General features: G+C 48.8%; 1 protein-coding gene across 2 annotated transcripts in view; it reads right to left on the reverse strand.

Annotated features, from left to right (window-relative positions):
* LOC119440655 (A disintegrin and metalloproteinase with thrombospondin motifs 7-like) overlaps positions 1 to 14,347 on the reverse strand; it is a 133,997-nt gene that overhangs the window by 63,169 nt on the left and 56,481 nt on the right. The window contains exon 2 of one of the 2 annotated variants that reach the window (XM_037705546.2): positions 9,723 to 10,108. The exons of the other annotated variant lie outside the window; for it this stretch is intronic. Within the exon in view, the coding sequence (XP_037561474.2) occupies positions 9,723 to 10,108 (386 nt within the window). The remainder of the gene's footprint in view (positions 1 to 9,722; positions 10,109 to 14,347) is intronic. 2 annotated transcript variants of the gene reach the window in all.

The raw sequence follows: 14,347 nt of genomic DNA on the forward strand, positions 1-14,347 counted from the left end.
GTTGTTTGGAAACTGGTTAAGTTTTCGTTCCATTATGGGCGGGAGAGACAAATATAAAGGGACTGAAGAAATCGTGAGAATAAAAGTGGCACTAGAAGAACTTGAAAGGCTGAAGTGAAAGTTTACGATAAACTGATTTCACAAAACAAAAGCGCAATCGAGCGCGACAACTTAAAGAACAAAAGAACACGGCTATTCAAATGCGTGCCAGTGGCGACACATGGGTTATCTTAAGGTTTTTTGGCAGTCAAATGATGAAAGAAGTAACCGCAAGCGGTTTTACGACACAAAAGGAGAGCTGGCATAAAAGGATAAGCGAGCGCAACGAGGTGGGCGAGAACCATGAACTGAAGCAAATAAATAGGAAGAAATACAAGAGGCAAATTGTTAGTTGACTGCTTTCTGCCCCGCGGCAACCACAGTTGAAACATCCTTTTTAAGTTTTGCGTCACATATAAAACTAACAAGCCTCATCGCAAGTACAGATCTTCACCTAAACGGGTGCCGCTCGGTTAGTCACTGTAAACGGGTGATATTTCACGTGTGCCGCCCAGCGAATCACACAGACGTCCGCAGAAGGGAAAGATCATTCTACCCTTTCTCCCAGAAGACATTCTTAGCAGCACGTGGTAGCCTCCAGACATAGCACGAAGCATTCTCCAAGCTTGATTTTTTTTTTCTTCACTTGTTGGGCGTGGTTGAACGGAAAGAGGCAGAATACGGACGGGGGCCGCTGAAGGTGTAAAAAGAAGTGCCAGCGCATACAAATAGCTTCCGCAACAAGGGGACGTTAGAAGCATAACTGTTGATTCCGTTACAGAAAACAAAAGGGCGCGGTACTCTTGCCACAGAAGCGGTTTTTCTCGAGGTCACCCGCCGACTTCCGTTTCACGAAACGTACGTCATCGCCCGACATGGCTCAACACGGGACAGCACACATATATCGAGTCGGCGTACAGTACGTATAGCCATCTATTCTATCCCCGCAGACATGTCAGTTGCCGGCTTTGTTCTGTACGGAACGAAACAACAAACGCTACCTAAACATCCTCAATGCAAAAAATGTACGCCTTCAAGTCCCCCCATACCATTCCTTTAATAAATCGAATTTATTTTGCTCCTTATGCCGTTTTAAAAGGAATTAGCTTTCGTTTGTTCTTTCGCCCGTTTGCGTATTTGAACGTCAACTAGCTCTTTTGAGAAGCACGCGCGGTTACGCGAGAGGTTTGTGGCGTCTGAAAATTTAGATCCTATAGTCTGTGGGTGCACTGTGTCGCGTTTCTCCACTGCTAAATATTTTCTTGTCTTGTGGTACATGCTGTCGAAATGTACTCTTCTTCCATGTGTAACACATATTTCAATGCCATACACTTGAAAACCTTTGTGTGACTACTTTCATTGTTCCTATGAGACGCAGCAGGCCGCAGATTCTGCAGTAACCTAGTTTGGTTCAGAAATCAAATAGCCGTTTTATTTTTTTATTTTTTTTATGTCTGCTGGTTTACGCCAAAAAATATGATAGGATACAACAAACCCTGGCCAGATACAACAAAACACAAGTCGTTAACGACAGATATTTGTTTCTTGTTTAACGCAGACGTCAAGGATTCGAAGCTGCCCTGAGTTTTGAAAGTGAGCTGCAGTGCTCGAACGAGACGCAATACAATAGGAAAGACGCAAGCACACACTGGACGAAGCATGGACTTCAAAACTAATTTATTCACTTTAGGCGAGCGAGGTGTACAAGTACAGTGTGCATGTGCGTGTTTTTTTTTTTTTTTTTTTGTCTTTTTGTGTTCCCTTAGACCTTCCTGAGTGCAGGGTCAGAGAGAGAGAGAGAGCGATGCATAAACACTACACAAACGTAGAAAGTAAATACTAATACATGAAATACACGACAATGAGCTTGTCATAAAATGGTACTCTGTCACATTATTCGTTAGTGAATTGCCAGTTGTACGTTGCGTGAAAAAAAAAAAAGGCTGTGCTGCAGGGCTATGCTCCAAATTATTCAATATTCTTTATTACAATTCCTTTTTTGCGTCACATGGTTGAGGGCTTTGTGAGCTGCTCACAATGCTTTTTTCTCACCCATGTGTGTATGAAAAAAGAAAAAGAAAAAAAAAGAAGCATTGCTATAGGACCGTGAAATATTCGCCGCACGAAGAATGCTGCTATGAGGTCAGCAAGAAGCTACACGTTAGTTTCGATCTGTTGCCGCTGATTCTACCACTGTAAAGATTTCAGCGTAGGTACGGCGCCAGTTGTAATGCATTCTTTTGATCGCGCTTAAAAATTTCCTTTCACTTTTGCAACTCGCATCGACCGATGTGAGCATGCAGTGGCATCGCAAAAGCAAAGTAACCTCTAATTATTCACCTTGTAAAGAAACTGGTCGTTGATAACGAGGCCAGCTTGACTGCTCGCCCTTAAACAGCGCAAAAACAGCCGCAGCAGAGGTACAAGGCTTTCCGCCCGTCTCGACCAAAACCACGAGTGCAAACTTAAATCACCTTTTCCTTTTATTTATTTATTTTTTCTGTCGAGAACGAATCTATACCTAAGCTAAGAAAGGAGTCGAACATATTTTTACATTTCACTTTTCAGAACGATCGAAACTCGAGCACTTATGTTCTTCGCCGCGTTGAACCAGACTAATGAGGGGCGGTTCGTCTGACGAGCAGAGCATGTCGTTAATGCCGACGTTTGATTAATGGGCCAGCACCACCCACTAGAAACAACAATAACAATAATAATAAATTCTGAACATTTGTTCTTAGAACCAAAGTAGACCAAAGCAGAACTTTCTGCTGACGAGCCGTCGTTAACCGACGTTTGGAGATAGAAGTTTAGCTCACCCGTGCAAAAATCACGCATGATATTTAACAACATCTCAAAGGAAATTTATTAAAGCAACGAAACGTCAATGAAAACACAATGAAATTTTAACAAATTTTGTGGCGGCAAGTATTGCGAGTACGACAATCACGAGCGAACGGCCGGCGAAATTTGGTTAGTTTCTCCTGGTCGCAGGCACAAGATGCGGCAGCTGCCTTCAGGCAAAACTTCCATGTAAACTGCTCCCCCCTGCCCTCTTGCTCCCTCCGCGGTACACAAACCTGCCTTTTCTAACACTGAACTAAATATGCGCTGGCAGGGCCGTTACTTTCATTAATGATATTCGAACGGATGTTGGCGAGAGACTTGAAGCTGTAAAAACGTTTTCACGTTAATGAAACAACAAACGAGTTTGTGCAGGCACCAGGAAGGCTGAAAAGTACAAACATCAATTCTTCTTGGCGCATCCTGCATTTCATTACCTGAACATAAGGAAACGCAGCGCAACTCCTTGCTTGACCTCCTTTCCTGGTACACATACTTAAAAATAAAACGAAAACTGACATAAAAAGAAAGAAAGAAAGAAAGAAAGAAAGAAAGAAAGAAAGAAAGAAAGAAAGAAAGAAAGAAAGAAAGAAAGAAAGAAAGAAAGAAAGAAAGAAAGAAAGAAAGAAAGAAAGAAAGAAAGAAAGAAAGAAAGAAAGAAAGAAAGAAAGAAAGCTTTATTTCGGCTTCAGCAAATTTACTCAACAATGCGAGAAAGGGTGAGTGAGCGAGAGCGGGGAAGAGACAATGAGGAACGGAGGAAGAAGGATCAAAAACCCGAGGTTTGGAGGAAATAATCAAAGTGAGCCCACACGTACACTTCTTTCTTCCGAAAGAGCGGGCCAACCGCCCGCTCTAATGACGAGCAGATCCAGATGAGCGTCACACAGTCCTGCTGCAGGAATTCGCCCCGAGGGCGGCTGGGAAACATTCAACGAATCGGGCTCTCGAGCATGTACGTAACATCACATCTCGGTTCCCGCACCGAAGCATAATACACGCCGCTGCTCCCTGCACGGAAGCGGCGAATGGACCGAGAGGTCCGCTGCGCGGCGCTGATTGAAGTCCGCGCGAGCGGAAGAAGGCACGTCGAGCTTTGTAGATGATTATTTATGCGCACTAGGGGCACTCCGCGAAATTACGAGAGCAGACACGCGGAATCTTCTATAACATCCCTTGTTCACCGAGAGTTGTACTCGCGTCCGCAAACGCTCTACCTGGAAACGTGAGAGCAACCTCGCCGTCTTTCACGTTGGAAACGTCTGGGTTAAATATGACGTAAAGTAAAAGCACAGCGCGCTTTCAATTGTGCTATGCTCGCGGCGTTCACTTCCTTTATGCTTTGTGAACATCTGTATCGGCCCACGTACCGCATGTTATGCGGTGCGTTACTTTCTGAGCTTGAAGCGAAGGGTCGGACGGGAGTTCAACCCGGAAATTAAGGGTACGAGCTCGAGAATGCAAGAGGAGGTTGCTGACACATCTCTAGATTATGCATGGCGCGGCTGCCCTGTAAGGGCGGAGACGGAGAGAGAGAAAAGAGGAAAAGCAACGGTACTTCAACTGCAAGACAACGGCGAAAAATAAAAATAAAAAGGCTTCACTGCAAGCGCCAATTGTACTCCTATCTATACAAATAAGGAAGATAATGCTATCGGGATCGATACTTAGTAAGTGCTTTTCTTTATTTTATTATGTCCACCTTTCGTCACTGGTTCTCTTGCCGCTTACGCCGCCAGTATCGGAGGCACCCGCGACTTGCGGAGCGATAAGAAAAAAACAAGAAGAAAGAAAGACGGAACCGAAGCAAAAGAATTGTTACGATACACGTCCCCTGCAGGACTTCTTACAAGGGTGTTTCAACCGCATCCGTATGGCTCACTCCTGCAACCCTGGAACTAAGATGTCGGGACAACACATCGACGCCGCTAGACAACCACTGAGAACGAAGAGCCACGTTGCTAACTTTTCACTGCGATAATCACTACACCGTCGCGCAGCGACAGGCTAACAACTTTGTTCATCGCTCTCCGAAGATTGTCAGAGGCGTCGATGTACGTTGTTCCAATATCTCCGTTCCAGTATTTCGGAAGAATGCGCTAAGAAGGAAGCAAGAGAAAGATCCGAGTCGTACCGCATAGCAACGCCAATCGGCGTCATCTTCTTCACTCGTAGACTTTGTAGATAGCAGCGTCATTCGCTCTTGGAATGCAGCCTCGTATTTTTCAACGGAACATGCCGGGCGCGTTTTCTCGCGGAAACTGAAAGGTATTTGTCAGTTGTCACTGACGCGGGACGTTCCGATACTTTAGAAAAGCAGGGGGAGGTTTTTCAACTAGCCTCGCAGACATTCTGTAGTTGACAGGCACCAGGAATAGCGTTGTCAGTAACAAGAACGAACTGATTGCTCAATCTCGGGAATTTGAACGTGTGCCGTCGCTTCCTTTATTCGATTCAGCTTGAGTTCGAACAGAGCGGTTGCCATTTCTCCACTAGCTTCATGGCGTGGATCCACAATCTTGGGTAGCGCGACTTCACTGCCTGCGTTCTTTCTTTATTTCTTCCTTCCTTTCTTTCTTCCTTTCTTTCTTCTTTTTCTTTCTTGTTTGTTTACAATCCAATGAGGAAACGGCAACATCGTCATATCGAAACGCGCGGTACGCGCTGCAGTGCTTCAGTGTTACGAAGACTGGCGCGTTCGTGCTGAGAATACAAAGCACGTCACGCACCTAAGCATACGGCAGCTGAATGTGACTTACGCGTTTGAGGGTGCGTTTGTATTAAAAAAAATGAAATGAACTTATTCAAATGTCTTCATAGATATGCATGCCACGTAGTCGGAAATTGTCCGTTACTTGGGGCTGATACGTGCGCGACAACTAGCACGTCTTCGAGTAAGATACGCTATTTCTTCTTCTCGCTTTTTATCTCAATAAAGAAAGACGGGGAAAAACTAGGGAAAAATTAGGGGAGAGAAATTAGGGGAAAAAGACAGCCGTCTTAAAGTTCACAGAGGGTAAGCAGTCAAACTGGAACCGCGCAGCACGTGTCTTTCTTTTCAATTCTTCGAAATTCGAGTTTCCCCAGCGGCATATGTGCCTGTGTAGGCACTTCGTGAACTGCCCAACTGATTGAGCTGCCAAAGACAGGCGGGCACTGTTTGACGTCTTGGATATGCATGATACTTGAGCACTGCCGAGGTAGAATCGCGTATCAAAAAAAGAAAAGGGGGGGGGGGGGGGGAAGCAATACGATGGGCCCTCGAGTATAGAACCCAAAAACGCACATGTGGGAAGAATCTATGTGAAGTGGTTAATTAAAAGCTACACAACTTCAATGTACCCACTTACAATTATGTTTGTTTTCATCCTATACAACGTCTAACCTCATGCAACGTTTATATTTAGGCACCGCACAAGTCACAACTTTGTTCTCACGCAATATTAGTGTTAATGCATTATATACACCATTCACAAGCTACGTCGAAATGCAAACGCCATATCAGGCGAGTGCACAGAGTGACGATGTCTCACGAGTACGAAGGCGATGAAAGTATGGTGATGAGAGCTGCATGCACAAAGAAGAACAACACATATGTAAACATAATTATGCATTCTCTACTGTGGCACATGGCCATTCTGAAGAATTGGTGCAAGAATAGGCGTATAACCAGTTGAACATTTATACCGAATGGCCCAAAAATTAAATTGCTCAAAAAAATTAAGAAAACTAATTAACGCTGGCGAGTGGCTTATGTGGGTGGCCATCGCATCAGGACGTGTTGCTGCCGGGCGAGTTGGCACTTACTGAACGGCATCTTGCATGTATGAGGAGCTTTCGCTCGGCCGCTCCTATCTGAATACGTGGGAACACAGAAATCGTTTCCTTTGGCAACCACGGCATGGATTTTTATGAGGTTGCATTTAAAAGAAAAAAATGTTGCAATCTAGTGACTGTAGCTAGCAGATTTTTATTTAGGCCGTAAATTCTTTAACAAGAATTATTGAACAAAACAAAAGATCAAGAAACTCATCTATCAAGTTTACAACTCAAACTCGGCAATGAAAAGCGACATCGCAATTACGTAAAGCGCACATAATATATTTAAAGTGGACAAAATTGTCGTATTATGCATCACCTTGGAATACACCACTAATTTGTTAGTTCGACTTTTGCAAAACCCTCGCAATTATTGTAACAAATTCACGTAAGCTGTAACTTCATATATCAAGTTTGTCCGCTTTAGATCGTCTAACAGGTGCAGTTTACAGAAGTGCGATATCTGTTTTACGTGCAGTGTTACGGATGCGTAAACTTCGTGCTTAAACTTTCTTTGAGCTTGCGAATTTTCGGGAACTTATGTAAAAAATTCCAGGCTCTAAACCTAGATTCTACGTACTTCCTATAGTTACTAGAATACAACGTTCTCCGTCAAATGCAACGAATTTCATTCAACTCGAGCGAGCGGTCAACTCATAAAAACATTTCTCCGTTTTACGTGTATTTGAATGGGGAAATCTGATCTGGTTCCGAGCTAAATCTTGCTCTTAAGGCGCGAGAGAATCTTCTTACGGGAAACACAAGGCGCCATGGCCTATGTTTGCCTTCCGCGTGTGAGCGTTCTTTCGCGCTTTGCAAGACGTCGCTGCGTAGCCACTTGGCTGCGCGCTGGTTCTTCGTCTTCGAGAGATACCGTTTTCCACGCCCTTCGAACAAGCGGGCCACGTAGCTCGGCGAAATAATCGCGGCGGTGGAGTTTGTTCTCCACAACGTGATGAGGGTCTCGTGCGAGCGGTGGTTGGTAAAACTCTCCCAGCTGAAGAGAGAGAGAGGCGGGGGGGAGGGGGGGGGGGGCGGTCGTACCCCAAGTATCGGCGGTGCCGTGCCGGCGTGATCGGTGTGTTTCTATAGCTGCACGCGCAGTCAAGGTCGGCGGCAACCGCACTCATGTTCTCGATTAGCTATCGCTCCAGGATCGAGCGTCCCCCTTCACATTCGCTGGCCTGCCCCGATATACCCGGAACCACTGGCAACTGGACAAAGTGCACTCACTACGTATACGAGTGCACCGCCGGGGAATCCGGCTCACGCGAATCAGCTGGCCGTTATCGGAATCCCGATACTTCACGATCATCGATCGCGCCAGTGTTCGAAACGGAAACTCAATGGCTCTGCTGAACCTCAAAGGGCCGCGGCCTAGCTGGACACGAATGGGCGCGGGAATATTACAATAAGTCCACTAGTAATAATAGTACGTACTTAACTACAACACTGCTTCGCGAACCAAGCCCTATCTTCCAAAGCCCTCTAAGTACACGCAGTATACGTCAGTATATAGGTACGTACAACTGCAGGATCGAAGGAAGCGCGATGTCCGAGTGAGTAGCCTTCGAAACATTCAGCGACCTATGACACCGTGCTGCTGAAATTTCAAGTTAAGCGGATTTTAGGTTGAAATACAACATGTCGCCTTTTCCGCGTGCTTTTGCACTTGATCCAAGAAAGCACGCGCCACCGCGGCGACGCAGAATGTAGCAGGGGTTCAGGAGCTAGAATTATTGCGCTTTACTCGTTGGTCAATACGTGAGCCCCTCGTGGCTGATGGCCGGGCCCTTCTCGTTATCGGCGACCGAGTTGGAAGAGAGAGAGAGAGAGAGAGTCACGAGGTGCATCACGGACGATTGCTGAGGGAACGACGCTCACAAGAGGTGTGTATGCCAACTGGTACAGCGTGTCGTCGACGAGCCGCTGCGGTTCCTTGTGCCAAAATGACGCCAATAAAGCTTCCTCAGTATATAATTTCTACTATTTCTTTCCTACGGAATACTATGCGACTCATACCACGTCTGCATTAAAAACATCAGATAGAGTGTATTTCCGGCTAAAAGGAAGGGTACATAAGAAGATAAATGTAAGACATCAGTTTCTTAGGGTCACCCGTCGCTGATACAAATTTGTGCAACGGCAGCGGCAAGGCTCATCTATAGAACTAACGTCCGCCTTGGAAGTCGTGGACCTTTGTAATCAATAGGTGTTATCACTGAGGGAGCGACACAACTAGCAATCGTTCTGGTTAAAAACAACTCCACGTGAATTCAATTGCTCCCGAGAGAAAAGTTTTAAAAAAAAGAAGAAGAAGAAGCCCTTCCTTCGCGCTTAGTGCGCTCAAGCAAATATATTCGGTATAAGCGATTAGCGATCTTAGGATGCCGAGTAGGCGCGCGTCATGATAGAGAGAGAGAGGGGGAGTTTAATGATACGAAATGTGGAGGTGTCGGCCTGGGGTATATTCCTCTAGCCAGCTACTCGGCGTTGGGGGAAGGGAAAGAGGGAAGGAAAGAGGGAATAAAGACGCGCATGATGAAAGAACACTATAAGACATAGTGCCGACTGCATTTTAAGTCATGACGTGAACGACAACGTGCGTAGAGATTTTTCTTTTTCTATATCCGGTTTCTTATTGCTTTTCTGAGGATTTTTGTTGTTGCCTCTTTTGATGCGTAGTGTCGTCTATTAGCGCTGAGCCTTTAGAATAGCCGCCTCTAAAGAGCCCTGCGTTTTCATCTTACCACCGCGCACACAAAACACCGCACCGCGTCGACCTCAACGAATATCTTAGTTTCCTTTCACACCTCCGCTCGACAGCATCCACGGCCTGTGGGTTAGGTTTCCCCTCGAAGCAAGCGCGCGCGTTGCGCGAAAGCCTCCTCGCGGGCGCTCTCTCTTCGTGCACACGAGACGCTGCAGTTTCAGCACAGACCACGTCCATGCAATACCCCGTCCGCGGGGTTCGCGGGGCACACGAGAGCGACAGCCGAGATGGCGAAAAAAAAACCCACCAGGCCATTGCAAGTGGACAGCGCCAGGCTTCCGTTCCCACCGCGCAGGGAACCCGTGTAGAAGCAGCCCGGATTGGATATCCGGGTCAGGTTGCGCACGCCGTAGCCCGGAGACAATCCGTAGCCGATCCGGCGTTCCAGCACGAAGCCGGGCGCCAGCAGGCGGCCGTTGGGCTCGAGGCGGAGCAGCAGCGGCGGCTCGGCGCCCGGCAGCGGCAGCCGCACGTGGATGCTGGGGTCGACTCCCAGCTCCGGGGACCTGCGCCGGCGGCGGGCGGCGGCGTGCTGCGCGTTGGCGGCGTGGTGAACCGCGTGGCTCAGGAAGCGGCCGGCCGCGGTCACCCGCTGCGGGTGCACGACGGCCGAGTTCTCCGCGGGCAGCTCGTCTGCGAATGCCGGGAAATTGGGAACACGTCAACGAATGCGTCCTTACATACAGGCCGCGCGAAAGCACGCGTCAATTAGGAGTAGTTCCTCTCGTGTTATTGCATTGCACACAGGAACGTGGGTATGATCGTAGACACGTTCGAAGTAATGGCAATGGCGAGAGCGGATAAACGGAGAGAGTATATATGAGATACGTATAGCAAATATCGCAAGATATTGTGCCATGCCTCTTCTATGTATGGCACTAAACGCAACAGATACGCCCGCGGGCCACGCACCGACACAAACGCTCACGCAGAACGCTCGCGTACATAACATTTCAGCTATAAACGGGGACTACGTGTTGGCGCGACGAAGAACGCGAGGCAGCTGCCGCTGCGCGGCAGAAACAGTGCCCTGGAGACTACCAGAAGTCTCAGAACACTGGCGTGCACTGAGGGCGTCGCCAGCGCGATTGCAGGCGTCGCACTTCGATGGTACGTGCTCGAGACGAGACCGGCGGGAAGCCATCGGCGTTTGTCGGCGCCCAATGAAAGGATTACGTGGCTTCAGCTTGAAGTTTGCTGTCCGTTCCGCTCGGACCAGTGCATGCACCACGGCACGCGCGCCGTCGATACCGTGACAGTACAGCGGCAACATTGTGCATGTAATTGCTATAGAAATAAACAAATAAGTAAATTTCTCGAGCACCCTCAGCCGAGACATTGCACGGTCGTGGCCAGGCCGCGCGATGCAGCGGCGCCGACTGACAGCCGGCGCCCACCGCGCGACGCGGGTATATAGGAGAACAAAGGCGTCACACAATGCCAGCTACGGGGCGCGCCAGAAGTTCACCGGGAGCGCGGGACAGGCACGTACGCCGGCGCCGGCCCAAAACAGAAAGCAGAGCGCGGCCGCGTCACCAACGATTGCGTCATGGGCCCTGAATGTTTACAAATGCGTACGCCCGCATGCCACGCGAGTTTCAAACGACGCGAGGCGCTCACCTCATGACGTGCTCGCGCCGGCGCGCGGTGTGTGTACGTGTGTACCACGCACCCGCCCCGCCGTGGAACTTCTCGCGCTGTGGTGTATATGTATTATACACACTCTAGCTTGGGAATGAGTGCCCTTAAAGTGCGATTAAGCACATTAGTGAGACAGAGAGAAGAGTAGGAAAAGGGGGCTCCTCCTGGGTGCACGCGAGCCTAAGAGAGGCGCCGCCGGTCGAATACGAAGAGTTTTATACAACATGCAGTACACATGCAGACGGCGTTGTTGGGGCGAGCCCTACGCCCCCTCCCTTCCAGTACGCACGAACACCACACAAACACGCACAGCACACACACGCATCATCTTTCAAGTCATTAAACAATGCTAGTATGCGGAAGGGACAAGGCAAGTCATCACCCGCTGCACTGGAAGCGGGTGTCATTCTTGTCATATTCAGAGCCGCTACTTCAGTGCCGACAGGTTTTTCCCTTTTCTTTATTCGTCGTGAAGGGCGACGCTATCTTCTAGCATGCAGTGGGCACCAATGGTCAGCTAATGTGTTCGCTCGGGAGATGTTCCCTGCATTAATAGCACATTTACGGCGACATACGCAACCCAGCGGCAGAAATGAAGTGTACAAGTATATATAGGAAGGCCGGCCCGTGCCAACACGCATACCGTGCAGATCTCATGTCAGCACGCACACCAGCGTCACACCAATACCGCTGCTTCAATCAGTATTTGACGTAGACCGCGCCTTGCAAATGCTTCACCGAAAGGCAAAACGTGTTCTGATCAACGTACATGAAACGCCCCAGTGCGAACAACGCCGCTGCACAGGCAGCCTCGTTCCAAACGCGAAATACCGACGGCCTATAATAGAGACCAGCGGCGCTGCATTCAGTTAGGTGCACGCCGCAGCGAACCTAGCAGTTTCACGCTGCAGGTGACGAAGCGCAACTCGCGAATACAGAAACAAAAAGAGTTGGAAAGGGTTACACACACCATAAGAAAAGGGAACACAAACGCAGTACGACAAACACTGTACGGAGCACGGCACACCGCAATGCATAATGCAGCGCGAGACAGCTACAGAAAGTACAACCCCCAGACAGCGCACCGTGTACTTTACCGCTTCGCACTGACATAACAACAATAAAACACGATGAAGTCATTTGCTGCGCTGTCGTCGCTCGCAGACGACCACGGCTACAACACAACGATATATAGAGCCGCGTGTGTGTGTCACATAGCGAAGCACAAAGCGCGCTTGGCGTCCCCAAAGACCCATTCTCGCTGGAATTTGTTTTGCGCCAGCAGCCGGAAGCCGGGTGTGGCGCGGTTCTCATACGAAAGCCGCGACACCACTCGGACGCGAAACGGAGCAAGACAGCGTCGTTGAGGAAGAGTCACGAGATCTAATATGGCAATCTTATACCGTTGGTTCTTTTCGTCATCGTCGTAAACCGAAAGGCAGGACAGGTAAGAGGAGGAAGAAAAGGCCGTGCTGTTTCTTCACCGCAGAGCACCAGTACCCCAAACGAAGATGACCCGGACTCCTCGGAAGAAGCTTGCTTGCGCCAATCTGCAAATGTTTGCTCCAACCGATACCGCGCAGAACACTGCAAGATTACTGCGCGTAACGCCGCACCAGCTATTGCGTCGCTGATTCGCATCAAAACGCTCAGAGGTTCCTGCGACGGACACTGCCAGACACCGGCGGCGGACGTCAAAACTAATTTCGAAGTTAGCTTATCACAGCTATCGCTGTAGTATAAGTTGTGTCTAACGAAAAAAAGAAGAAAGAGAAAAGAGGGAAAACGACCGATTTTTCAACACGAAGAACCTGCAGCACGCAATTCCGCTTTGCCGTGCAGCAGACCTTTCCAACAACGCCGAGGAAAGGGAACCATCGTTTCTCTTCCTTCCCCTCTTCGTCCAACGCTCGCCCTTACATTCCCGCGAGCATGAGCCGGGGTTGTTGTTTAGCGCGCGTCCCTACTGCAGGCCGATCTGTTTTTACAGGGGCAGTGGTCGTCACCCCGAGCATGTTTGCCACCTCGCGAGTAAATTGGGCCCCGCTTGCCCTTGCCCATGTTACAGCTTCCTCGTAATCAGCGGTTAAAGCGAAAATTACGCCGTTTACCCTCGGAGGTGGCGAGGATGAGAAAGGGATCGAAAAGAAGGACCCGCTGCGAACTGACGTCACGGCATAAAGAGGCAAAAAAAAGTGCGCAAAGGAGACTGAAAGCGAGGCGGCAACAGTTTCACTGGAATGGCGCAAAGAAAATATATATTATGTACAGTGTCATCGGCCTAAGAAACACACCGCCATGCAGTATGGAATAAGCGACCGCTATTCCTATTCCTACGCTAGCGCAAGACAGGGTTGTAATTGGAGATCGCAGGGAGAGGCCTTCGTCCTGCAGTGGACATAAAATAGGCTGACGATGATGATTCCTATTGTTACATTCGATAGATTAACAAACTGATAACACGCAAGAAACTACTTCGGCCGTAATTATCTTCTTAAAATAGAGAAGGCCAGATCCACTTTGACAATGACGTCGTTACACTAACGCGTTCGTTATAACGTGAACGTTTCACGAGCGACCTTGCACGTATAAGTGCAAGTGTTGGCAGAATATTCCCGCGAACGTTCCCTTAGGTGAGCATTAAAAACACGAGAGATATAGTTTCAGCACAACAAAATGAAAAGCATACCATTCGGGTCGGTAACTTTACCTTTTAAACACACGATAACGGAAATATATCCTTCTCTACATTTACGCGTTGAGCGGAAAACATAATCGAGTCCGCACACCCGACGCTGGCAGCAGGTTCGTCGCTGGCACGCGCCCCAACGGCGTCAGAAGGAAAAAAAAAAAAAAGAAAGAAAAAAAAACGCGCGCACTCAACCAGAGCCTAGTCAGGCCGTTAGCCCCCCTCGTGGAAAGGTTTTGCAGCAGCCCTATCTGCGAGGGGGGGGGCTTATACGTCCGGGGGAAACAAAGTGAAAACGACCCGTCAGATAAGGCTGTCATTTGTTGCGGGCGATTAGCGTAGAGTGTCACGCAGGTTTATCGCGCGGAGAGGCCCCCACCACACCGGCGCCTTACTACGTCAACATACGCAGGCGCCTGTTGACGGTCGCCGCACACGTCGTTGAATGGACTCGCGGCTGCGTGCGTATGTGTCTGTATGGTAAACGGCGCTGACGCGCACACGCTTGCAGAAGCAAGGCTTTTCCCTTCCAAACTCCCCTC

This window comes from Dermacentor silvarum, chromosome 2, assembly GCF_013339745.2.
Source record: "Dermacentor silvarum isolate Dsil-2018 chromosome 2, BIME_Dsil_1.4, whole genome shotgun sequence".
NCBI classification, from domain to species: domain Eukaryota; kingdom Metazoa; phylum Arthropoda; class Arachnida; order Ixodida; family Ixodidae; genus Dermacentor; species Dermacentor silvarum.